Source organism: Raphanus sativus, chromosome 4, assembly GCF_000801105.2.
Source record: "Raphanus sativus cultivar WK10039 chromosome 4, ASM80110v3, whole genome shotgun sequence".
Lineage (NCBI taxonomy): Eukaryota > Viridiplantae > Streptophyta > Magnoliopsida > Brassicales > Brassicaceae > Raphanus > Raphanus sativus.
Genome location: NC_079514.1, coordinates 23191929 through 23217379, shown reverse-complemented (window position 1 = coordinate 23217379; position 25451 = coordinate 23191929). Strand labels below are relative to the sequence as shown.

The following is a 25451-nucleotide window of genomic DNA, read 5'->3' as shown; positions in this document are numbered from 1 at the left end:
CTTCGCCGTCGAAATGAATAAAATCAATACCTACTTTTGATTCCTCTGGAGTATTATAGATTGCAAAAAATTCATCCGCCTTGCTCAACCATTCCTTCAACTTAGAACCATCAAAGTGTGGAAAATCAGTTTTAGCCATTTGAGTCATACCAGAGTTTTGATCGTTATGTTGATAACCGCGGTGATGATAGTGATTCGTATCATTCCGATCTCCAATGAGTCATTCACTTCCGTCTCTCTGATTGGCTTCTCTGCTCGTCGATGCTTGTTTCTGCATCTGCATCGTCATCAGATTTACTGCTTCCAACACCGCCTTCATACTCGCATCCAACCACGACGTCTTCTCGTCTTGAAAAGCTAATGCCTTCTCAATCCCTTTGAATCAAGTCGACGTTGCGTCGTCCGTATCTCGTGTCTACGCCGCTTGTAGAACAATAGGCCCAATTCCAAATTCTGTCTTAGCCCACTCCAGCCCAACAAGAATCCTGCAAAATCAAATAAGGAAAAAGACGTTAGTGTTGGTCAATGTCTTTACAAAGACAACATGGAATAGGAAAGTTAAAAGATGGTAATCATGCTATATATAGAGAAGGTGGTTGTGGCTTTATAATCATCCGAGAAGAAAGCAAGAACATAAGAGAGAGATAACAAGAGATTAAGCAATTACGTGTTAGGGTTTTGTGTTAATCATAGGCTTGTAATCTCTATAGTTGTTCTTAAGAAACACTTTTCTTTTGACTTGAATAAAGGCATTTTTGGTATCTGATTTCAAATCTAAGTTTAAAGCACAAAGCAAGGTTTAAATCCTAACAAGTGGTATCAGAGCAATCCAGGTTTGATTGCAAGTGCTAGGAGGAGATATGGAATCAATACCGAGAAATTTCAAGTTCGAGATTGAAAGGTTTGATGGAAAAGGAGATTTTGGGTTATGGAAGTACAAGATGATAATCCAGTTGGAGCTTCTAGGGTTAGATTCAACGATTCAGGAAGTTTCAGAAACGACTTCTGAAACTGACACAGAGAAAGACGAAGATAAATCAGACGTCAAAGTAGATCCTTTGAAAGAAAAGAAGGCGAAGAATCTAATATGCATGAGCCTAGAAAATTTGGTTCTGCGTAAGGTGATGAAGGAAACAACTGCATTAGGAGTTTGGAAGGCTTTGGAAAGAGATTACCAAACAAAGACACTTCCTAATAGGATCTACATGAAGCAAAGGTTTGCGAGCTTCAAGATGGATGATCACAAGAGCATTGAGGAAAATCTGGATATTTTTCTCAAGCTAGTTTCAGATCTTGCAAGTCTTAACATCAACATCAGCGATGAAGACCAGGCAATTCAAGTTCTATCTAGCTTGCCCCAACAATTTGATTCACCAGTTGACACGCTCAAGTATGGGACAGCGAAAGAAACTCTCACGATGAATGACGTGATTAATTCAGCATACTCCAAGGAAGTGGAGTTAAAGGAGAAGAGATTGTTGAATAAATCCAGGTCTGATGCAGAGGGTTTGTATGTGGAGTCAAGGGGCAGATCAGAGAAAAAGGGTGACAGAGGAAGAACTAACGGCAGGAGCAGATCTAAGTCAAGGCAAAGGTTCGATAAAAGCAAAACAGGTTGTTTTATCTGTGGAGAAGTAGGATACTGGAAAATATAATGTCCTGAAAGGAGACATAGAGAATCTGCAAATATTGCTACAGAGCCGAAGCAACCGTTAGTGTTGACAGCTAGTGTGCAAGACACTAAGCAAGAATGGATCATGGATTCTGGATGTTCTTATCACAGCACATCAAACAAGGAGGTTATGTTTGAACTCAAGGAGTTCAATGGTGGTTCAGTGTTAATGGCTAATGACACTCGATGTGACATCAAAGGAGTTGGGAAAATAAAGATTCAGAATTCAGATGGCTCTGAAGTGATACTCACGGGTGTTAGATACATACCGGAGGTGAGTAGAAATTTAATTTCCTATGGGATGTTAGAAAAAGCAGGTTGCAAGTATAAAGGAAGCAATTTCAAAGTGCAGTTCTACAAAGATAACACGAAGGTGATATCAGGAAAATATCAAGATGGAGTTTATTATCTACAAGGCACAGTTGCAAAGAATAAGAAGAACATGCCTAAAGTGGAGAAAGAAATCAGAAAGAAGTCGTCAAGGAAGGTGACATTTGCTGCAAGTCTGATTCAGGGACCTACTCCATACGGTTTTGAAACAAAAGACTCATCAGCTCAAGGTGGAGACTCTTTCTCGACAGCAAACACAGTAAAAATTGAGTATAAGGCTTGCAGTGAAGAATCTAGGACAAAATCTTCAAGGGATACTTTTTTGTTTGCAAAAGAAGGCAAAAGGATGGTGATTTCTTAGCACACATTATGGCTGCACCTGAAGAGCTTGATATGAAAAAAGAACTGGAAAACAAGGATCAAAAGTGTTTAAAGGAGGCTGAGGAGAACGTGGATATGGAACTTGGGAATGAAGCTGAGGGAAAAGTTTCAAGAATATTGGAAGAAGGTATCTTCGGAGATAGAGTCAAAGAGAACGCAACACTATCTAAGATCCATAATCAAGAAGATTCTCAAGCAGTACTTGGGCCGGAGTTTCAGGTTCGCTGTTGTTCCTTGATCGCCTAAGAAAAGAGAAGCTCCAGGTAACTCCATTATCACGCTGTCTCAAGCTCGCAGAGACAGAGGAGAAGAAACAAGTCAGTTTCGGGTTTATATTGATAATGGAAAACTCAAGGAGGTGGAGTTTAAAGAAAGTTACATGTGAAGCATAGATGCGAGGCAGAGGTTTTAACTCAAGGTGGAGCAGCTGAAACACAAGAAAAGTCACTCAAAGGCTCTGAAGCAACGGATGAGAAACATGAGAGAACGTCTTAAACAGTTACTATGGTGGGGAGAAATCACCGAGTAGAGCTGAAGGAGACGAGTATCTCAATTGAAAAAGGAAGCACAACAAGATCACCGGATGAGTTTAACATCACAAGCATCAACTTAAACATGTAAAGAGAAGTGGATACCTTTACCAGGAAGTTGAATGGAAACGGGATCATGGGTTCGTCGGAGTAACGGAGGAGTCTCTAAAGGGTCACCTGAGAGAACGTCTTAAACAGCAAGAAAGGCTGAAGGGAGACGAGTACCTAGGCTGGCCAAATAAGAAACAGATCACAGGACATCAGAAACATTTTTTTTTAAAACAGCTAAAAGGGTGTAAATGAATTTACCGAGAAGCTGAAGGACGAAGTTTGAAGCAAGCAGGAGAAACGGATAACGAGAAACACATGAAAAATATATGCCGGTTGAAGAATCACATCTCACTGTCAAAGTCAAAAGGAGATTAAGTCTATACAATCTCAAAGGGAATATGTAAGAGGTCTTCAAGCAAACTCAAATCATCCGAGAAAGCTTACCAAAGTGCTGCAATAATCCGACAAGGTTGAGCCATGGATCGACCACCTGAAACATTCAAAATGAGAACTTTGTTAATTACCAGTAAAACAAGAAATCGCGAGCTTCTTTGAGAATTACGAGTTCTCACAGTGAAGAACATTTAGAAGTAAGGTCGGAGTTTGCAGAAACGAGCTGGAGATTGGGTAGTTGAATTCATCTCTTGAATCAAAGGCGAGAAAGGTTGAAGACAGAGTAGCGACGTACGAGCTACATTAGTCGTCGACGGTACGATTCGTCGATGAGACGTCATCACTGTCTTAGGGATTCTCGGTGAAAAGGAGATGAGAAATAATAGCTGTTTTGGCTTAGTTTTTTTGTGAGGCATCAAAAGCAAGGAAGATGAGTATAGGATACTCAGGGCGATGCATGGCGAAGAAACTCAGCGAATGTGTTACGTGATCAAATCGTTTTACAAATTGCAGAGGAAAGAGATGTGATAGAACCAAAATCGAGCACCGTCCTTTTTGGTTCACGGACACGGCCCAAGAAGGTGACCTTGTCGACCAGCTAGACCTAGACGAGGTTTTCTCATCAGATTATGCCAATTCCCTTATCATCTATGCAATCTTGGATGAGCTGAATACTCAAGTGAGCTGGACTGACACTATCATGGACGAGCCGAACGAGCTGAGCAAGTTGGTTCGATCTTTCGAGCTGGTTCAACCATCAAACCATCTGAGAAACAACACAGACATACGTTCATTGTTCGAAACATATCTTCTGAACCATGATGTTTCTTCGCGTGAAACCACTTGGAGAATGTGTTCAACTTAATTATGGAACTCCTCGAAGAAGAATCAGATAAAACGGAGTTCAGATGAGGGAGTTATGCCATGTACAAATCAGGTGATGTTCAGTTCTTGCAAATTCAGACATGCGTGGATCGTTCCGCGTGTGTACATATCCTTCCCAACATGGTGTGCACGACCAGCATGAACCTGGACATCTTTCTGAATCTGGACTAGTCAACATCAGAATCCGTACTTTGACTAGTATTCCTTGTTTTCCACACTTTGACTAGATCTAGTCAAATTTCTATTTTCTATGCAATGTTTTTCCGCACTTTCTTTATTTATCTCTTTGACTCAAAGTAGTATAAGTATGTAAACACTTTGATCATTTCAATCTACATCGATTTTCTTATTTCTCTTTCGAGTTTTCTCTCATTTTTCTTTATTTAGAACATTCATATTTCACTGTGTGAGGTTATCTCCAAGCGAGCCACTTCGTTGTGTTGGACCGGTGCATCACATCCGGCAACCTTCGATCTCTGGTAGTATCTTTGGGCTATTCCGTAACCCTTAGTGTCACCCCTCGATCTATCAGTTCTCTTCGGAGTTCATATCATCCATACCGAAAGAGTGATCCTTATTTTGGTTCTATCAAGATGGAAAGCTTGAGTCGGCGTGTAGATATGTCGAAGAGAAGACGAGGAGCAGTGATTCATCGGAAAAGCAACTTGGCGAAGTTGTCATCAGATCATCTCGGTGAAGAAGTATTTTCAGTTACGTCGTTCGACATTTACGAGGAAGATAACAAAGGAAGAAGAATGATAATGTGGGCCTATGGTGGAGATTGTAGAACAATAGGCCAAATTTCTAATTCTGTCTTAGCCCACTCCAGCCCAACAAGAATCCTGCAAAATCATATAAGGAAAAAAACGTTAGTATCGGTCAATGTCTTTACAAAGACAACATGGAATAGGAAAGTTAAAAGATGGTGATCATGCTATATATAGAGAAGGTGGTCGTGGCTTTATAATCATTCGAGAAGAGAGCAAGAACATAAGAGAGAGATAACAAGAGATTAAGCAATTACGTGTTAGGGTTTTGTGTTAATCATAGGCTTGTAATCTCTATAGTTGTTCTTAAGAAACACTTTTCTTTAAACTTGAATAAAGAAAGTTTTGGTATCTGATTTCAAATCCAAGTTTAAAGCACTAAGTAAGGTTTAAATCCTAACACCGCTCCCTTCTACAATGTTTGCGATCGTGTTTCTACCATAGATTAGGTCGCCAAACTCTGATAATAGAGATAACTATATTTTTCTCTATGTAATCAAACTACTATTCATGAAAAAATAGCTTGTAACTCAAAGATATATATTTTGGATTTGAAGAAAGAATTTAAAACTCAATGAACAAAGAATCACTCAGATTTTATAAAGGTTTCAAAAAAAATCACACGTTTTTGAATGAATGTATAAAAATGAAAGATTATGACTTCAACAAACTCTGTACACGTGTTTATGACTTCAACAAACTCTGTACACGTGTTCTCTTCTTATTTGTCTTGACTCTCAACAACTTTCTGCGCTTTTAACCTCTCCGCCACGTCACCACTCTCACTTTCTCTGTATCAGGCCAGACCGGATATAATGGAGGCAGTATACACATGGGCAAAAGGCTCCAAGTTTTATAAGATCATGGAGATTGCTCGTGTTTTCAAAGAGATCTTGATCAGAGCGATAAGGAGAATGTAGGAATTTCTAAAACAACTTATAACTAGAAGAAGCTGTTTCCAAGATCAAGTGAGTATTTGCAGCATCTCTCTATTTGTTGATGCCATTTTGTTTATTTCTGGCAACACTACAAAGACAAAAGAAGCTAAAAGTTTTTTTTTGCACCGTAATTCAAGATTCTTTGTGGTGTATTAAGAACACGATAAAAAGCACAAGGAAACTTTTTTTTATTTCATAATTTTATTTTTGGCCATTGGTTTGATGTAGAACAAGAGATAAATCTTAAACGCAAACTTTCCTTACAAAGCTACTCAATACCCAAAACGCTTACCATACGTGACTTCATAAGACCTGAAGACAATAAAACTTGGGTGCTATACACAGTCATCTCTTTTCTCAACTGTCTTGCAATACTTTCTGCTTTTTTCATTTTTTTTTTCCTAGGCATTAACACAGTGATGACCTGCCCTCTGTGTTCCCATTTTCTTCTGCATCAGTTTTGGACTGCATCCTAACATTAACAGTGAGTTTGTTCTTCGGTGAAAGTTTCTTCACTTCCTCAGGTGTGTAGATAAATATCTTTTTCACCATTCCACAGAACTCACTGCATCACAAAACAGAAGACCAAAAGGATTTATCAATAGGAAAAAAGGAGATGCTGCTCTACATTGTTAAACAAAGCTGGACCACAAAGGCACTTACTTCCACGGATCATCACCAACCATCATCATGTCATCTTCATCATCGGCGTAAACAACTTGCCATTTTTTTGTAGATTGTAAGAGTTCACCATTAATGTCGAACATCTCTTCCAGCTTCTTGAACAAGTCTTTGTAACACTCTAACCTAGTCAAATCAACCGCTCTGCCTACTGCACTTCCTTGCATGTGAACCTAAATAAAATAGCCAAAGCAAGACACAGTCACGGTCAATATTTTGTTCAGTTTAAGACAAATACTGAAGAAATAAAACAAATGATTTTGATAGAGCGAATAATCCAAGAAGCTAAGGCTCACCTTTGTGCAGCTACGTATCTGCCTAATTTGCGATTCTTGAGGAGACCTCGGAGAGGATTTTTCAGGATCACCACTACCCAAAGGAATGTTAGGTTGGTTGACATTTAGTGGCTCAGATTGCCGACCGGAGTCAAACTCATTGGAAGGGACAGATTGATCTACAGAGACAGCACCGGACGCAGAGGCAGCAGAGAAACATTCGTCCACATTAACATTTTCAACCAGCTCAAACCCAAAAAGCCTGCAGACATTTCCATTAGTTTGCTTCTTTTCAGTAGGAGACTCATTGTTCACAGCTGAAGCAAAGGATTCAGCTGCATCATCCGTATGGGTGGTCCAAAAGGCTGATCCAATGGATACTCCAAATGATTTGTTCCCGCCATTATCAAAAGTAGCCGTCTTGGCAGAAGGAGAGAACAATGGCACCGAGGAAGGATTGTCTGCCGGGGATTTCCACACACCATCTGCAGTAACTGAAGAGAGGATCAACAAAAGGAGTTGGAGCTGCCACAAGGAAGAATAGTACCAAAGAGAAAAAAAAAAACACAGAATACCAGGAGTAGATGGAGCAGTGGTTGGTGAAAGCAAACCAGGAGGTCTTGGTCGTTTGTTCCTTTGCGGAGGAGGATGCGAAGAAGGCGTACTATTTGCAACTAGGGGCTCAAGTTCCCATGGTGAAACTCTTTCAGGACGAAATACAGATGAAGGCTCGTCCCATTGAACCTGAAGCATTATCAGTTTGGCAACAAATATATTAAGAAGATGCATCACTATTTTCACTCGGTTAAAGAGATATAAATCCACAACTTGCTCAACTGCAAAGTATAACTAAACCTTGAGCGATCTCCATTCAGAATCATGCCAGACCAAAGACTTGTTTTCCTGAACACCAACTATTGTGCCACTGAACCTGCAATTGTGAAAATAATAATAATAATGAACTGGGAGTTATATTTGCATTCAGCTTTATCAGCATAAAGAAAACAAGCTAGTTAGATTTGATACCTTTTCTCGGGAGCTTCTTCACCCTCAAATCTCATCTTGAAACGCATGCCTACAGACAGCTTCTGGTTCTTAGCTTCTAGATACCTATTGACGCTCACAATAAACTCTGACCTACTTGTTCTGATAATAGAAGATATGTCAGGCTGGATTTGCAGCCAAATGATTATCATCAAGCATATGCAAGTAACAGTAACCGAAAGGCATAGTAAGATGCACATTTTAGAAAAAAAAACATGGGTCTTTTCAAGATCAGCTCCGTCTAAATAGCAGAAGTTAAGTTTTCAATATTTCATGGCTTATCAGAATTTAGTTCCAGACAATGCCTCAATTAAAAAAAAATAAAGTAAGAAAAGCAAGACCTTGGCTTGTAGAAGACGGAAAAGATTGTTCCTGTTGTAATGGCATGAGCGGCAGTTGCAAGGACCCCAATATGCATGCTATGACTTGAAATGACAGAGGACGGGATATTAGTCTGTTGTCTCATGTGCCGCCTAACACCAACTCGGAGCTCTTCATTCTCACCCCTGAAGGACAATACTATGTAACATTCCCACAGATGCTTAAAGACAATTACTATTCAGATAGATAAAATGATAAGGAACTTGCCTTAGGAATATGAAAGCATCGCCAGCAACTAGTTTCTTCGAGCTAACAAAAACACTCCACCCAGTTGTTAGCAAATGGCGCCTTGGTTGGCCTGGTGTTCACAACCTCATGATATTTAGTAGTAGTAAAACAACAATAAAGCCACAATAAGCTTTAAGTGGCAGTAGCATTGGCGTAAATTAGAAAACTGAAATTCAAAAAAAAAAAATCATCAAATAATAAGATAACAAGTATATTAACCTCGGAAAATGTGCCTAAAATGCCATTCATTATTGTGCAAATCAGTTGCAACCAGTTCTTGCCATGGTGGTTGTTGGGACATATCCTAAAGAAGAAAAAGCAACTTATTAGAGAGAGAGGAAAAAAAAGCAGGTGGAGTGGTTTCCAAAAAGCAAAAGGAGCAACTCTGACCAAGGGTGGAAGACACTCATCTGCGTGTCTCCTTAGCACAGAAAATCCACCATGTGTGCTTGTGTCCGAAGCAGTTAGTGTCTTGCAAAATGAATGTACTGTGCACTTTTCAGGTTCTTGAACAGGGGCATCCGGACTCATAGGTTCACTTTGCTGATGATCAAACATAATCAAGGACAGAAAAGTAAATACAAAACCGTAATCTATAATAATAAACTTACATCCGCTTCTGGCAATAAGGTTATTTGCGCATATACTTCGTCAGTCTCTGACTCTGCCTGAGCTTGCAAAGTGAAACAAGACGGCTCAAAATTATTAGCCAACACATTTCATGAATAAAGCTAAGTAAAATTCAATCAATATACAATGGATTTTAGCCTACCCTGCGCTGGATATTGATCACTTTACACAGAATTTTAGATGGGAGATTAAAAGAAGGCATCTGTTGCTCCAAACCTTGATGCATTGATGCTTCGAGCTGCATAAGCAGTGATCAATTAAATGCATGATTGTGATAATAAGATAAGATGATCAAATAAATGATCATGTGAAATCAAAACCGGCAATACATTTCATCCCTTCTCTACAACAACATTATATTTTGTGATTTTATTTTAAGCTAGAACGAAACCACGAGATAATTTGAAGTGTCCATATAACATACAGAGCAAGAATAGTCCAATTAACATAACCGGTTTTAGCAAATGAGCATGATACAGTACATCAAAATGTCAAGTGATTCAGACCAATAACCAAAAATACCTGCTCCATGTGACCTTCAGGGAAATAATAAACACGTTCCCCTTCACGAGGCAGGGTTACAAGAGGTCCAGCACAAGCATGCCATAGCTCCCTACATAAAGCATCACTTACAGCCCCTACAAACAAATGGAATAGCGTCAACACAAAAAAATAAAGAACTGTTATAAGATGCTATTATGTATCTCAAAAACAAATCAAGAGGTACACTTTAATTCAGATTAAGAAAAGAGCAAACACCCTTGACAAAATGGTATAAACAAAAATATTTCACAAACCTCCAGGTTTTTCAGATGGATGATTGCTAGCTGCCATTTGAGAATCCATTTAATTTTGACAAGTTCACCTGAGAAAAGAAAAAGAATGTATAGCATTGAAATGTCTTTCTGAAAGAGGACGAAGATGGACCTATCCTCATCTAGACAAACAAAACTCTGATACATGTCATGATGTATCAACATTTTAAACCCTATCTTTAAATTTACTGAAAAAAATGTGGGCCATCTATGCAACTTTTTTAACTCTACATTAAACCACACTACAGGACTGAGATTTTGCAGATTTTATTACCCAATTTGAAGAGAAACACTCAAAGAGAGGGGTAAAGGACAGAACCAAAAAAAAAAAAAGAAGCAAAAGCAAGAACACATCTCAGTACTTAACTTCATACTTGGCAAGACAAAACTCTCAATGTTAACTTCAGTGTACTACTACTATAAATCATGGCAAATATTTCAACTCAATTATTAGATACAATAAAATCTGCCGGGGAGACACAAAGAAAGCAAATGGGTAAACGATATATCAAAGGAAACAGTTGAATTTGGGATGTGAAACAAAGTGTCGATTCTTGATCTAGATTGAGTATTGACACCAGGTTCAATCGAGAAACAAAAACCCAAAATCTGACTATGGATCTTCGAAAGCCTCCTCCTTTCCCAACATTTACTAAACAACAAGCAGACCCAACAAATAAAAATCGAACCTTTACTTCAAAACGATCTAGACAAAAACCAAAAAGCGAGCTAGGGTTCAGATAAAACCCAGATGAAAAGATTTTTGATTTGAGGGTAAGTGAAGATCTAGAAGTGGAATTTGTTGTCAAATAACAGGAGATGTGATGTGAGATAATAAATGCGTGTAAGTAAAGGTGTATACATACACCGTCAGTGTTTGGTTGAAGCCGACACGAACCCTTTGGCTATGGCTACCTCTATTTTTCTCCTCTTTCTTTACTTTTCTTATTTTTTATTGTCCTCTCTATCTCTTTGGGTTGTTCAACCACATGTCTGACATGCTCTCTAGTAGTCTCTTTACATTAAAAAGGGCATTCCTTAAAATGAGCACATGATTAACTGGAAACTATACAAACCTTTTTTTTTTTGATAAAGAATTTTCATTAATATAAATTGAGAGGAATTACAAGAGAGTAACAACAGCTATTACATAGGAAGGAAACAGAGTAGGCAAAATGGGCATCCATGGAGGGTGCCAAATATGTAACAAGAGAGTGCCTAAAACATATCCAAGAGAGCTCAAGGCAAAGCACTTATAATCACAATTCTCAGAGCATTTCTGGCCACAATTGTTGGAGATTGAGTAAGGCCAGAATGCATACGAGTGTTTCTTTCGAACCAAATACCATAAATGGCTGATTGTCAGCCTTGTAGCAAAGCACAAATCTGTCATTATGAGCAGTAGACAACCATGTCAAGATAGCATTCCAACTGTTGGAGATGGCATGGAAGCTGAGTCTACGATTGATTAGAAGCCAAACTTCAGCCGAATAGGCACATTCAAAAAACAGATGATCCTGAAATTCTAATCCAGACCCGCAGAGAAGACAAGTAGTGAGGGTTTCCGGGTTCCAGCTGTGCAAACGGTCCAAAGTCAGGTTACGATTTAGGATAATTAACCAAGAAGTGGTAGTGTGCCTTGGTATAGCTGCTTTGTGCCAGACCAGTTTAGACCACGATACGAGGGCTTATGGGGCCTGATCATGTTCCATACTGATTTGGAGACGAAGGTCTTCTGCAAATTTTCATTGATAGACCACTGAGGCATGTTAGAGACCTCAGTTATCGGCAATGTAGAGACAAAGGTTAGAAGCTGCAACTGTTTATCAGATCTTGCTGATGGAAGATGCCAACCAGCACCATTACGGACATCTACCACAGTAGCAAACAAGGGAACACCAAGACGCGAAGACCCATCATAGCCAAGAAAGGTATACAACATACTGAAAGGCGTCCAAGGGTCCCACCAGAAGAAAGTTGAGTCACCATCCCCCACATGAATTTTCAGAAAGTGAAACGCTTTATTCCTTAATTTCAGAAGCTTATGGAACATCCAAGAATAACCGTAGTACTTTTCATTTAATGATCAGAATGGAGCATAAGAAAAATACTTTGATCTCATCCACGCAACCCATATCGAATCAGCCCTGAAGAAGAGCATCCAAATAAATTTTAAAGCACAAGCATCACTCCACACTTCCATATTTCTAATTCCCAAGCCCCTTTCAGATTTAGGGACAGAGACATCATACAAGCTACCTTCACACCCGTAGCAACTCTTATTTTCCCATGCCAGAGGAAGGAGCTACAGAGAGAGTTTACCGCTTTTATGACCTTTTTAGGCAAGAGAAAGGCACTTGTCCAGTAATGAATGATACCCGAGATGACTGTGGTAAGCATAGTTAGCCGACCTGCCAAGGAAAGAGCCTTAGTAGTCCAAGCATTCATCTTCTTTTTAATTTGCAGAATTAGCGGATCACAGTCACCAAAGGATAGTTTCTTGGAGCACAAAGGAACACCTCGGTAGCGGACAGGTAACTGTGATCTTGATAATCCAAAACTTAATGAGAGTCGTTGCACTATATCATCTGGTATACCTGAGAAGAATATGGTGGTCTTAGATGTGTTCACTGCCAGCCCTGACATTCTTTCAAAATCAGAGAGAACCCGCAAGACCCCCTCCAGAGAAGCCTCCGTCCCGTCAATAAATATCAATAAATCATCAGCAAAACAAAGATGAGTTAACTGCTGTTGCTCGCATCCAGGATGAAACCCAAAGTTACCCTCCATTGACGCTTTATTAAGCATTAGAGACAGAATATTCATCATCATGACGAATAAAATTGGAGATAGAGGGTCTCCTTGTCTCAACCCGGTTTTACCTTTAAAGTAGCCAGAGGTGACACCATTGATGCATAACGAAAAGGATGGAGATCATATACAAGCCCTAATCCACTGGATAAGCTGAGCCGGGATATTGTAAGCCTGCAGAGTGCTCAACACAAAGTCCCATCTCACTGAGTCAAACGCTTTTGCAATATCTACTTTCAGCGTAATTTTTGGAGTAGTAGAAGCCAGATGATAACCCTGCAAGACTTCTGATGCTAGAAGAATATTCTCCAAAATCAGTCTATCTTTGACAAAAGCAGTCTGATTTGGAGAGATAAGAGAGGGCAGAACCAGTTTCAACCAGTTGGACAACAGCTTTGATATCAGCTTGTATTGTGTGTTGAGGCAAGCAATCGACCTGAACTCCTGAATAGTATTAGCACCTGGTCTTTTAGGTAAAAGGATCAGAGAGGTAGAGTTCAGGGAAGTTGGCATGAATGCTGATTCAAAGAACTGAAGGGTAGAAGCGATGAATTCACCACCAAGAACCACCCAAGCAGCTATGAAAAATTCAGAGGGAAACCCATCAGGACCAGGAGTCCTATTCTTTTCCATCTTATGAAGACAACTTAGGATCATGTCACCAGTAAATGGCATAACCAGAGACACACCATCTTTAACATTACAAACTATTTATATATTTTTAGAAATTTCAACATCATGCGAAGTAATGATCTGTGTTGTATTTCTTCTTGTGAACTCCTTTCCGTAAGTGATCTCCTTAAGTCTACTTTGATATTAAGTGATAAACTAGATTTTTATCCACCCGTCTGCACAAATTTTTATAAATTATTTGAATATATTTAGGTTTTTACAAACCTACCCAAAGTCGAAAGGATCCGTCTCAAATTCTATACAGAAAATTGTAATATCTGAATGAAGTTCAATTTTAAAATTTAAAAAAGCACATGATCACCAAAAAAAAATTTGTATTCGAATCAGTGGCAGGGGCGAAGCCAGAAAGATTTTTCAATGGGTGCACATCCAATATAGGTTAAATAAATGCTAAAAGGGGATTGAACTTGAGACATCTATGGGTGCACAAGGACACTCTAACAATCTTTCCTAGCTGACTTTCTTTTAAATTTACATACTAAATTCAAAATATCAATAACATTAGGGGTGCACGTGCCACCATAGGTCATGCACTGGTGATAGTGCTCAAATTACCCAGTAGAGCTTATTCTCTCAAATAAGAGGTACATCTGTAGTATTTAGTGATCGAATCACGAGGAGGTAGGGAACCAATTAAATAAAATCTACTAATCAATCCTAGGTGAAGTTGGTTTATATGATGGAAATAAAAGTAACAATTCCTAAAGTGAGCAAGGTAGTTGCTCTAACTAACAATATGATGGGTTGTTTAAATGTGATAAAGAGTGCTAGACATAGGGCTTTTATTCAGGAATGGAGATTATAATTTCTATAAATGCTTTAACAAGTTGCTTGCATGATACTATAGATCTCAGCCGCTTAACTCAAGTGAAGTATCACTGGTTAAATAATCTAGATCTCTGGCCTCAACTGTCGTAATGTTGGCGCAGAAAAAGAGTCGATCGATATCCTTTTGAGATATCGAGCGATACACATTTCGGGATATCGATCGACGGCTTCTAGATATGTCTAGGCGCGAGCCGATAATGAACACTAGGTCTCAAGGAGGAGATGTCGCTCTTCTCAACGGGAGACAAGCTAGTTCAAATGGATAATTCAAGATAATCAAAGATCCTAGTGATATATGTTCTAGTTAGCTAATCTAAAACAAGCATAGGGTGCAATCCATTTGATGAGTACCACAACTTAGCAATTATAGTTTGGGGCTAATCCCACAAACCTATTTAAACCCTAGATCTAACAAGTAGACTACTCAGACATAGCTAAGCAATTCATGACAATGGATAGATGAAAGAATTGCATAGATATAAATAAGTAGAAATACAAAAGGAGATGAGAAATCTCTCCAATCTCTCAAAACAATAAAACTCTAGTCTCTCTCTCACACTCTCTGCTTTTCTCTTGAAGGTTGTTTAAAGCTTGCCGTCAAAAAACACTTAGCATGAATATTTAAGCATTTCCATTAGGTTAAAAACTCGTCAGGGGCAATCTCGTAATTTGGTAAAGTCTTGGTGAAGTAGTCGGCTAAACCATTTCGTCCTCGATATCGATCGACAACACAAGATGTGTATCGATCGATTATAATCTTCTAGTACGCGGATCTTCTCAGCTACATCGATCGACAACTCTGGATGAGTATCGATCGATTATAATCGCAATGTTTACTTCCGACTTGGTCTTGAATGGTCAACTCGGGTGTATCATCTCTTGCACTCCAAAATGCTCCAAAAACATCACTTTCTCACAAAATGCTCTTGAACCTGAAAACATACCTAACAGGCTAGAAAACAGATTAAATATATAATAAAATACTAGTATACCATGGTTTAAAACGGGTAAAATCCATGGTATATCAACTGGCTACGCCCATGATCAGTGGCGGAGATAGTTAAGGTTGAGGTGGGTCATATGACCCATGTGAAATCAAGGAATTTTTTGTTTTTACTTGTGTTTTCACTGAGAAATAGAGAAAATATAGTAAAATAGACTTATTGACCCATATGTATTTTTGCTGAGAAAACAGAGAAAATATAGAAAATATAGTAACATATAAACTCTAAACTTGACCCCAGTTAACATTTTTGCTGGCTCTGCCACTAATTCGAATAGGTATTTAGATGTTTATGTCTAACTGATTATATAAGTAAATAAAAATTTATTTGTTAACCGGTTTAAATTTTTGTTACGAATATCGAATTATTATAATAAACAAAATTAGTGACATAGTAAAGAGTAAAAAATGAAATTTAATAAAACGTTTAAAATTATGCAAGTTCTGTTTTATATGTTGTAATGAATGCTGTCAAAATAATTAGAAAAGACAATAAATGAAGTGATTATAATTAGTTAAATTTCTTAATTATTTATTAAATATATGAAATAAATAAATCTTTTAAAAATAAAAATAATAAAATATTTTCATTTTTTTATAAATTTAGTAATGTTGCATAAACATGTAACTAAAATTTTTGAATATAACTTGTATAAATATTTACGAAGACATCTTTTGAAATATTAGAAAATCTTTTCTAAATTCATATTTACAAACTCTGATATTCATTTACACAACATTTATGAATGTTTTTAAAATTTCTAATGATATTATATTCTATATATATATACTCAAAAATGTTTTTCTAAATTTTATTTATTTGATAATCTCTTATAAATATACGCATTCTAAAAAGTTTTCCCAATAAATTCATACGAATGTTTCTTTTGAACCAAATACCATAAATGGCTGATTGCCAGCCTTGTAGCAAAGCACAAATCTGTCATTATGAGCAGTAGACAACCATGTCAAGATAGCATTCCAACTGTTGGGGACGGCATGGAAGCTGAGTCTACGGTGGATTAGAAGCCAAACTTCAGCTGAATAGGCACAGTAAAAAAATAGATGATCCCGAAATTCTAATCCAGACCCGCAGAAAAGACAAGTAGTGAGGGTTTTCGGGTTCCAGCTGTGCAAACGGTCCAAAGTCAGGTTACGATTTAGGATAATTAACCAAGAAGTGGTAGCGTGCCTTGGTATAGCTGCTTTGTGCTAGACCAGTTTAGACCATGATACGAGGGCTTATGGGGTCTGATCATGTTCCATATTGATTTGGAGACGAAGGTCTTCTGTGAATTTCCATTGATAGACCACTGAGGCATGTTAGAGACCTCAGTTATGGGCAAGGTAGAGACATAGGCTAAAAGCTGCAACTGTTTATCAGATCTTGCTGATGGAAGATGCCAACCAGCACCATTACGGACATCTGCCATAGTAGCAAACAAGGGAACACCAAGACGCGAAGACCCACCATGGCCGAGAAAGGTATACAACATACCGAAAGACGTCCAAGCGTCCCACCAGAAGAAAGTTGAGTCGTCATTCCCCACATGAATTTTCAGAAAGTGAAGCCCTTTATTCATTAATTTCAGAAGCTTAGGGAACATCCAAGAATAACCATAGTACTTTTCATTTAATGACCAGAATGGAGCATAAGACAAATACTTTGATCTCATCCGCAGAACCCATATCGAACCAGCCCTGAAGAAGAGCATCCAAATAAGTTTTAAAGCACAAGCATCACTCCACACTTCCATATTTCTAATTCCCAATCCCCCTTCAGATTTAGGGACAGAGACATCATACAAGCTACTTTCGCACCCGTGGCAACTCCTATTTTCCCATGCCAGAGGAAGGAGCTACAGAGAGAGTTTATCGCTTTTATGACCTTCTTAGGCAAGAGAAAAGCACTTGTCCAGTAATGAATGATACCCGAGATGACTGAGGTAAGCATAGTTAGCCGACCTGCCAAGGAAAGAGCTCTAGTAGTCCAAGCATTCATCTTCTTTTTAATTTGCAGAATTAGCGGATCACAGTCACCAAAGGATGGTAATTCTAAGATCACCAGTATAAAACTGTTCTTTAATGTGTTATAATTATTTTTAGTTGCAGTGTTATAATTATAAAACTGTTCTTTAATGTGGTAGTTATTTTTGATTCACCATCTACCAATTTATTCTTGAACTTCTTAACTAAATCATCACCTTTAATACTTACATGAATACAGTTCTCCTATTAAAAAATGAGAATGTAAAATGATGTTATATAGAATTAACGAACAAAAAATAAATTTTTAACTATAAGATTAACAAAAGTTAAAAAAAAACATGTATTTAAAAATTACCTCATCATCATTCAAAACCATCTCAACATAAATAGCTCATTTGAAATATTTTTCTGAATTTTGGGATTGTCACTTTGAGCTTGCATGTACCAAAGATGAATGGATTTTATTTGACGAAAACCATGAGAATTGTTTCCCCACGAAGAAAGGTTATGACTTTGATGAATAAAAATAATAATTCTATGATCGATGAATGATATTCTGATCATTTAGATTTGTGTCTATAGTTTAAGAGTCTCGACATATGAATTTTTTTGTTTAGTTATATAGGTTTTTTTTATATACTATTAATTATAATGTAAAAATGCATAAAATTGTGATGATATTATGTAGATATAGGAAATTATATAATTATAAAAAGGTATAATGAAACAGTTTCCTTTTTTATTAGGAAAGGAGATGTTTGATATTTAAATATTCTATGCAAATTTTTACCAAAAAATATTCTATACAAATTAATTTAACTAAAAAGATTATTAAAAATATGAAAAGTTTATAAAATTGGAATTTATATAAAAGAAAATTTCGTTTTAAATCAAATTGCATGTTCAAAAATCTATGAAATTATAGTATTAAATATATTAATTTTTTATATAAAATTCGTTTTTTGATGAAAATATTATTACAAATAATAAATATTAAAATGGTAAAATAGGAAATACTAATTGATATTGCATTTTAATATGAAATTCCTTTTTTGATAACAATGTGATTAGAAGATGAATTTATTAGTAAAAGGAACTATAAAATATTAATTATGATATTTATAATAATAAGCTCAATTTCATTAAGAATATCAATGTAATAAATCACCGTGAGAGTTAACGTGAACGCGAAAAGTAGGAAACTGGCTTCTCGAATAATATTGTAGACATGGTGTAATGGTTAAAATTTAGAATTAAACAACAAAATTACTTTCTTTATTTGATTTATATTAATATATTTATCTTTTTGCATAATAAATTCAAAACAATTTCTTGATTTTAAATTAAAAACACGATAAATAAACTATTCTACACTACCTTCCAATTTTGTAAAATTAAGCAGGTTTTAGTTAAAATATCATAACGTAAAAGAAATAAAAAATGCAAAAATTTCTTTAAAAAAAAAAAACAAAAAATGTAAACATATGGACCAACCACTACCAAGAGAATCCTTACAATATACACAAGAACGAATTTCGATTGTATAGTATTTTATAGGAGTATTTTATTTAGCATAACTTTTAAAAATATTAAAATGTACTCAGAAAAAAAGGCATGTGTTGGTAAACGGAAAATAATGCAAGGGGTACTGGAAATCCTTACAGCTTCACTGCTTGTCCCCTGTGGTGGGCACTCCACTGAGATTCACGCGCTACAAAAATATGCCACATGAAATAATTAAATAATTTATTTAATTAACTAGTGAAAAGTACTAGAGATTAGCCTAACAGTAATAATAAATGTTTGCTTAATTATTGAACTGTTTTTGTCTTTGACAATAGCATCAAGAACTTGACGTGTTTTATTCTCGGAATGCAAGGATCTGTCTCCTTGTCTCTAACCATTTTTAAAATTCTTTTTTTTATCAAGAAAGTTATTCAAATTAACATCTTTCACCGATTAGTTAATAAACAGACATGCGAAAAATTGTTAAAATAAATCACATTTTGGTAAAATACTCAATACCCAGTAATATAATTACAAAAATTTATAATTTTAGGTACATACCAATGCTGAATAATATATTTACTAAAAATAATTTTATTCTAACTCAAAATATAACATTATCACAATAATTTAACACTCGCTAAAGAGATGCTCTTAAAAAAAAAGACAATCACCGGCGAAATTGAAACTGACATCTCACTTTTTGCCTGAAAGTTAGCTCTCTAAGAGCACTGCAAGAGCAACTTTAAAATTTTAGGGTGTAAATGGATTGGTTTTTTTGGAACAAAAGTGTTTGGAATGGTTTTTTCACATAGATTCCAGAAAATGTACCATTTTCATGGAATTAAAAACAGTTGGCATTCCATTAATTCATGTGAGATAGTTGGAACCAAAAGGAATACAGTGATAATTCATCTAATCTATTAAAATAGAATCCTAAATTTTATCTACCATTAGAAGTTGTTTTTAAATTTCAGTCCCTTTCAAATCTGTTACTATGCTACATATATTTTGGACCCTTTGTTAAAATAATATTATTACACGCTGCTTAGATAATAAAACCAAATTAGTTAAACTAAATCAATATCTAATCTGTTAAAACCAAACCAATGTTTTGATTCGAAATTAAACTGAAACTAAACTGACATGCAATCTACTGTTATGAAAACAATACAATAACTCTGATTGAACTTCATGTTAGTATAGATGATCGTCTTTGCTTCTCTTCAAATCATTATCTGCAACAAAATAAAATATAATTATTTCATATTTTGTCCTATCTTTCATCACACTAAACATTCTAACAAATATTCACTTTTCATGTATTAGTGTGATCTTCTTTCTTACTATTGAGCATATTTAGACCGAAATCACTTTCTTTTCTGTTAACTTATAGAAACCTCCCAACACAATATTGTCTGCATTCAATCATTCTGTAGAATCAACACCCATGTTCTACTGATAAATAAATACATTCTAAGTTGTGAAAGCTTGGGCTTAGTCAATCAGATTGGGCATGCGACAACAGAATACAGCATGGGCTGTCACTACAAGAAAACGCGTCTATAACGACGACTCGTTACGAGGAAATTATTTCCTCGTAAATTTACATGGTGTTTACGACGATGTTACGAGTAAATAAATATTCGTCGTAAATTCGTTGTAAAGTTACAACGAAAACGTTTCGTCGTAAACCCAATGTAATTTTACAAGGCTTTTACGTGGAAAGCCCAATTCATCGTAAACTCATTGTAAATATACAAGTCATTTACGACGAATCATGTAACCGTTAGTTTTGGTGAAAACGTGCATATAGTGTGGTTTAAAGTAACTAACTTCGTTGTAAAATCATTGTAAATTTACGAGTGATTTACGTGGAAAGACCAATTCGTCGTAAACTCATTGTAAATATACAAGCCATTTACGAGGAATCATGTGACCGTTACTTTTGGTGAAAACGTGCATATAGTGGGGTTCAAAATAAACTAACTTCGTTGTAAATTCGTTGTAAATAAGATGTAAAAACGATGTAAAAGCAAAGTAAAACATTTCGTTGTAAAATCCATGTTATACCTTCACCTACCACTTACGAAAATCGTCTATATATATGATCATTTCTCAATTCAAATAACACACAAACGAAATCAAAGAAAAAAACCAGAAAAAAGAAAAACAAATGGCTGATGGCTTCAATATTTACGAGTTACGAAGTTGGATGTATTCGCATAAAGATGATTCCGGTAGAGTGACGGATGCATTTCTAAGCGGGCTAGAGACATTCATGCACCAGGCGGGCTGTACACCGATCACGCAGGAAAGCGGTAAGATGTTCTGCCCTTGTCGGAAATGCAAGAATTCAAAATTTGCTCGTAGTGAAACTGTATGGAAGCACTTACTAAACAGAGGATTTACACCACAATATTATATTTGGTATCAACATGGGGAGGGTTATGGTGGAAATGAAGCTAGTAGTAGTAATAATTTTGAAGCTGCTGGTAATAGTGAAGAACCGAATCATTTGCATAATGAATCTAGTTATCATCAGGAGGAGCAGATGGTAGATCATGATAGGGTTCAAGACATGATTACTGATGCATTTTTAGAAACAACTACTACAATAGCTCATGAAACTGGAAATGTAGAAGAACCTAATTTGGATGCAAAAAGGTTTTATGAAATGTTAGATGCTGCAAATCAACCAATCTACACTGGTTGTAGAGAAGGTCTCTCTAAATTGTCTCTAGCAGCTAGGATGATGAACATTAAAACGGATCATAATTTACCTGAGAATTGCATGGATGCTTGGGCGGAGTTGTTCAAAGAGTATTTGCCAGAAGACAACGTGTCAGCTGAATCTTATTATGAGATTCAGAAATTGGTTTATAGTCTTGGGTTGCCTTCGGAGATGATAGATGTTTGCATCGACAACTGCATGATCTACTGGAAGGATGATGAGAAGTTAGAAGAGTGTCGATTCTGCAAGAAACCACGATTCAAGCCGCAAGGACGTGGGAGGAATAGGGTACCGTACCAAAGGATGTGGTACCTACCCATTAAAGACAGGTTAAAAAGATTATACCAATCGGAGAGGACTGCTGCATGGATGAGGTGGCATGCTGAACATGTCCAGAAGGATGGCGAGGTCGCTCACCCATCAGATGCAAGGGCGTGGAAACATTTCAACAAGGTATACCCAGATTTCGCTGAAAATATTCGGAATGTCTATCTTGGGTTATGCACCGATGGATTTAGTCCATTTGGTATGTCTGGGAGACAGTATTCTTTGTGGCCAGTTATTCTTACGCCGTACAACCTGCCGCCGGATATGTGCATGGAACAAGAATTTCTATTCTTGACCATATTAATCCCTGGGCCGAAGCATCCAAAACGGTCGTTGGATGTATTTCTTCAACCACTGATACAGGAGCTAAAGGAGTTGTGGTCAGAAGGGGTAAGAACTTATGATTGTTCCACGAAAACCAATTTTACGATGCGAGCAGTTCTGCTGTGGACGATAAGTGACTTTCCTGCTTATGGAATGTTGTCTGGCTGGACAACTCATGGAAGGCTATCTTGTCCATATTGTCATGGATCTACGGATGCTTTTCAACTGAAGAATGGTAGAAAGAGTTGTTGGTTTGATTGTCATCGTCGATTTCTTCCTGTTGCCCATCCTTACAGAAGAAATAAGACATTGTTTAGGAAAAACAAAGTTGTCAGAGACAGTCCTCCTCCATATCTCACAGGCCAGCAGATCGAGGAGGACATTGATTATTACGGAGCTCAGAAAACTGTGAAGCAAGGAGGAAACTGGCATGTTCCTGGTAATATGCCTGATGGGTATGGGGTTTCTCACAATTGGCATAAGAAAAGTATATTTTGGGAGCTACCTTACTGGAAAGATCTTCTTTTACGCCACAACCTGGATGTGATGCATATAGAGAAGAACTTTTTTGACAACATCATGAATACAATACTGAACGTCCCAGGAAAGACAAAAGATAACAAAAAGTCAAGGATGGACTTACCCGATATTTGCTCAAGAAGTGAGTTACATATCAAGAGCAATGGAAATGTTCCTGTTCCCATCTTTCGATTGTCATCAGAAGCGAAGTCAACTTTGTTTGACTGGGTTGCATCAGAAGTGAAGTTTCCTGATGGTTACGTTTCAAATCTGTCAAGATGTGTTGAACGAGGTCAAAAGTTCTCAGGAATGAAGAGTCATGATTGTCATGTGTTTATGCAACGACTACTTCCATTCGCTTTTGCTGAGCTCCTTCCAACAAATGTACATGAAGCACTTGCAGGTAAATATTAATTAATAATATACATATATATATATATATATACTATGAAATGTTACTAATTTGAGTTATATTTGCAATATGCAGCGATCGGAGCTTTCTTCAGAGACCTTAGCACACGTACGTTCAAGGAAGAAGTCATCGAACAACTTCATGAGAACATCCCGATCATAGTGTGCAACCTAGAGAAGATATTTCCTCCATCATTTTTTGACGTCATGGAACATCTAGTTGTCCACCTCCCGTACGAAGCATTACTTCGCGGACCTGTTCACAATGGATGGATGTATCCATATGAGCGCTCTATGAAACATTTGAAGGGGAAAGCAAGAAATCTTGCAAAGGTGGAAGGTTCGATTGTGGCTGGAAGTTTGACAGCAGAAACATCTAACTTCACATCATACTACTTTGCTTCAACGGTTCGTACGAGGAAAAGAGTTCCTAGAAGATATGATGATGGTGGAGTACCACAATCTTATGCAGTAGACGGTGTTCCTGACATTTTCTGCCAAATTGGACGGTTTGGTGGTAAACTGAGAGAAGTATGGTGGTCCAGTGATGAGGATAAGCATAGTGCCCACACTTATATTCTGCTCAACTGCGAGGATGCTGTGATGCGTTCTTTTGAAAGGTAAATAATATTCATGTGTATTATATGATATGATGTTAATTAATTATATGATATGATGCATTTGTTTAATTTGCAGCTTGTTTGTATCTCAAGTTGAAGAAGCAATACCAGGAATATCCGGAACCGAGGTGGATGCAAGGAAAGATAAGCACTTTGTCAAGTGGTTAAAAGGACAGGTAATATTAACATATTAAGTAATCTTTGGTACTATTATTATTAATGTAAAATTCTAACAGTGATGTATTAATTTGTAGGTTGATTATGACGATCCATATTATCCTGTATGGTTTCATGATTTGATCCAAGGTCCAGTAGCAAAGGTCACCACATCATCTATGTACTTCACACGAGGTTTCACTTTTCATACATATGAGTATGGGAGACGTCGGGCAACAAGCAACTACGGGATATGTGTGAAAGGTGAAACAGACTTTTACGGGATCTTGCAAGAGATTATTGAAGTGGAATTTCCAGGGTTGTTGAAGCTAAAATGTGTCCTCTTCAAATGCGAGTGGTTCGACCCGGTGGAGAACCGTGGTGTTCGGTTTAACAAATTTGGTGTTGTGGATATCCATTCTGGGAGAAGATATAACAAATTCGAGCCTTTCATCTTAGCTTCCCAAGCCGAACAAGTTAGCTTCCTTCCATACCCTCGCCTTCGAAGTTCTGGGATAAATTGGTTAACTGCTATCAAAATAACACCTCGTGGACGGATTGTTGCTGGAGAAGAACCACCTTTGCAAGAAGAAGATGCAATCAATGAAGTTGAGGTACCTGATCAACAAACTGATGAAATTCTTTTGATCGACCCGGATAACCGTCAATATGAAGATCTTCCCGAAGATGTGACGGATGAAGCACGTGAAGATGAGTTCGATAGAAGCGATGATGATCATTGTAGTGATGTTGATGAGAACTCAAACGATTCTTCATGATGTAAAATATGTAACAAATGTTGATTTTTATTAGAAGATCTTATTTTCATATGTGTATCAAATTCTATTTTATATAATATGCATTTTAAAAAAATTTGGAGTTTATGGTTTCAGTTGGAAAAAGAGGTTGAATGTGTAGAAGATATGAAAGTATAGATATGTAAGTTTGGGGTTTAGGGATTTTGATTTTCGGGGTTTCACATATTTCGTTGTAATTTCGTTGTAAAAAAAAACGCGGGCCTGGTAATTTCCTCGTAAAGTTTAGGTTCGTCGTAACTTCGTTGTAAACCATGAATCGGGGTTTAGGGATTTGATTTGTGGTTTCAAAGATTCGTTGTAAACACGTCGTAAACAAAAAAAGCGGGCCTGGTACATTCGTCGTAATTACTGAAAGCACGTGTTCTAGTAAATTCGTCGTAAACAGAAAGACGGGCCTGGTATATTCCTCGTAAACCCAAAAACGCGGGCCTGGTACTTTCGTCGTAAACCCAAAAACGCGGGCCTGGTACTTTCGTCGTAAACCCAAAAACGCGGGCCTGGTATATTCCTCGTAAATTTACGACGAATTTACGAGGAACGTGTTTTCTTTATATATGCAACGCCTCTGAACGAGGCTTCCTCGTTCATTCCTCACAAATCTCTCTCTCTCTCTAAGGTAACTCCTCTCTCTCTCTCTCTCTAGTTAGTTTTTTTTTATAATTAGTTTAGGTGGTTAGTATAGGGAATTAGTTTAGAGAATTAGTTTAGGAA

The 25451-nt window shown here is 37.1% G+C and overlaps 3 protein-coding genes across 6 annotated transcripts; 1 reads left to right on the top strand and 2 right to left on the bottom strand.

The window, feature by feature from the left end:
- Positions 1-6118: 6118 nt before the first annotated feature.
- On the bottom strand, positions 6119-11011 carry LOC108818124 (auxin response factor 1). Of its 4 annotated transcripts, none has more exons than XM_018590998.2 (15): positions 10868-11011; positions 9984-10051; positions 9709-9824; positions 9329-9424; positions 9168-9224; positions 8947-9099; positions 8776-8860; positions 8536-8626; positions 8289-8453; positions 7930-8049; positions 7759-7834; positions 7479-7647; positions 6925-7388; positions 6611-6801; positions 6119-6512 (listed from the first exon to the last, which is right to left on the bottom strand). In XM_018590998.2, the coding sequence occupies exons 2-15, from the start codon at positions 10030-10032 to the stop codon at positions 6356-6358; spliced, it is 1989 nt and encodes a 662-aa protein (XP_018446500.1). In that variant the 5' UTR covers positions 10033-10051; positions 10868-11011; the 3' UTR covers positions 6119-6355. The 4 variants fall into 4 exon arrangements, with proteins under 4 accessions (XP_018446500.1, XP_018446497.1, XP_018446498.1 ...); XM_018590995.2 differs by having other exon boundaries at positions 6925-7397; positions 10868-11010; XM_018590996.2 differs by lacking the exon at positions 10868-11011 and adding an exon at positions 10691-10845 and having other exon boundaries at positions 6925-7397.
- A 5494-nt stretch (positions 11012-16505) lies between these two features.
- Positions 16506-17093, bottom strand: LOC108835656 (uncharacterized). Its single transcript, XM_018608886.2, has one exon. The coding sequence runs from the start codon at positions 17091-17093 to the stop codon at positions 16506-16508; it is 588 nt and encodes a 195-aa protein (XP_018464388.2).
- A 3522-nt stretch (positions 17094-20615) lies between these two features.
- LOC130511035 (uncharacterized) lies at positions 20616-24764 on the top strand. Its single transcript, XM_057007815.1, has 4 exons — positions 20616-23138; positions 23223-23766; positions 23843-23942; positions 24021-24764. Exons 1-4 carry the CDS (start codon positions 21008-21010, stop codon positions 24699-24701), a joined length of 3456 nt encoding a protein of 1151 aa, XP_056863795.1. The 5' UTR covers positions 20616-21007; the 3' UTR covers positions 24702-24764.
- Positions 24765-25451: the final 687 nt, after the last annotated feature.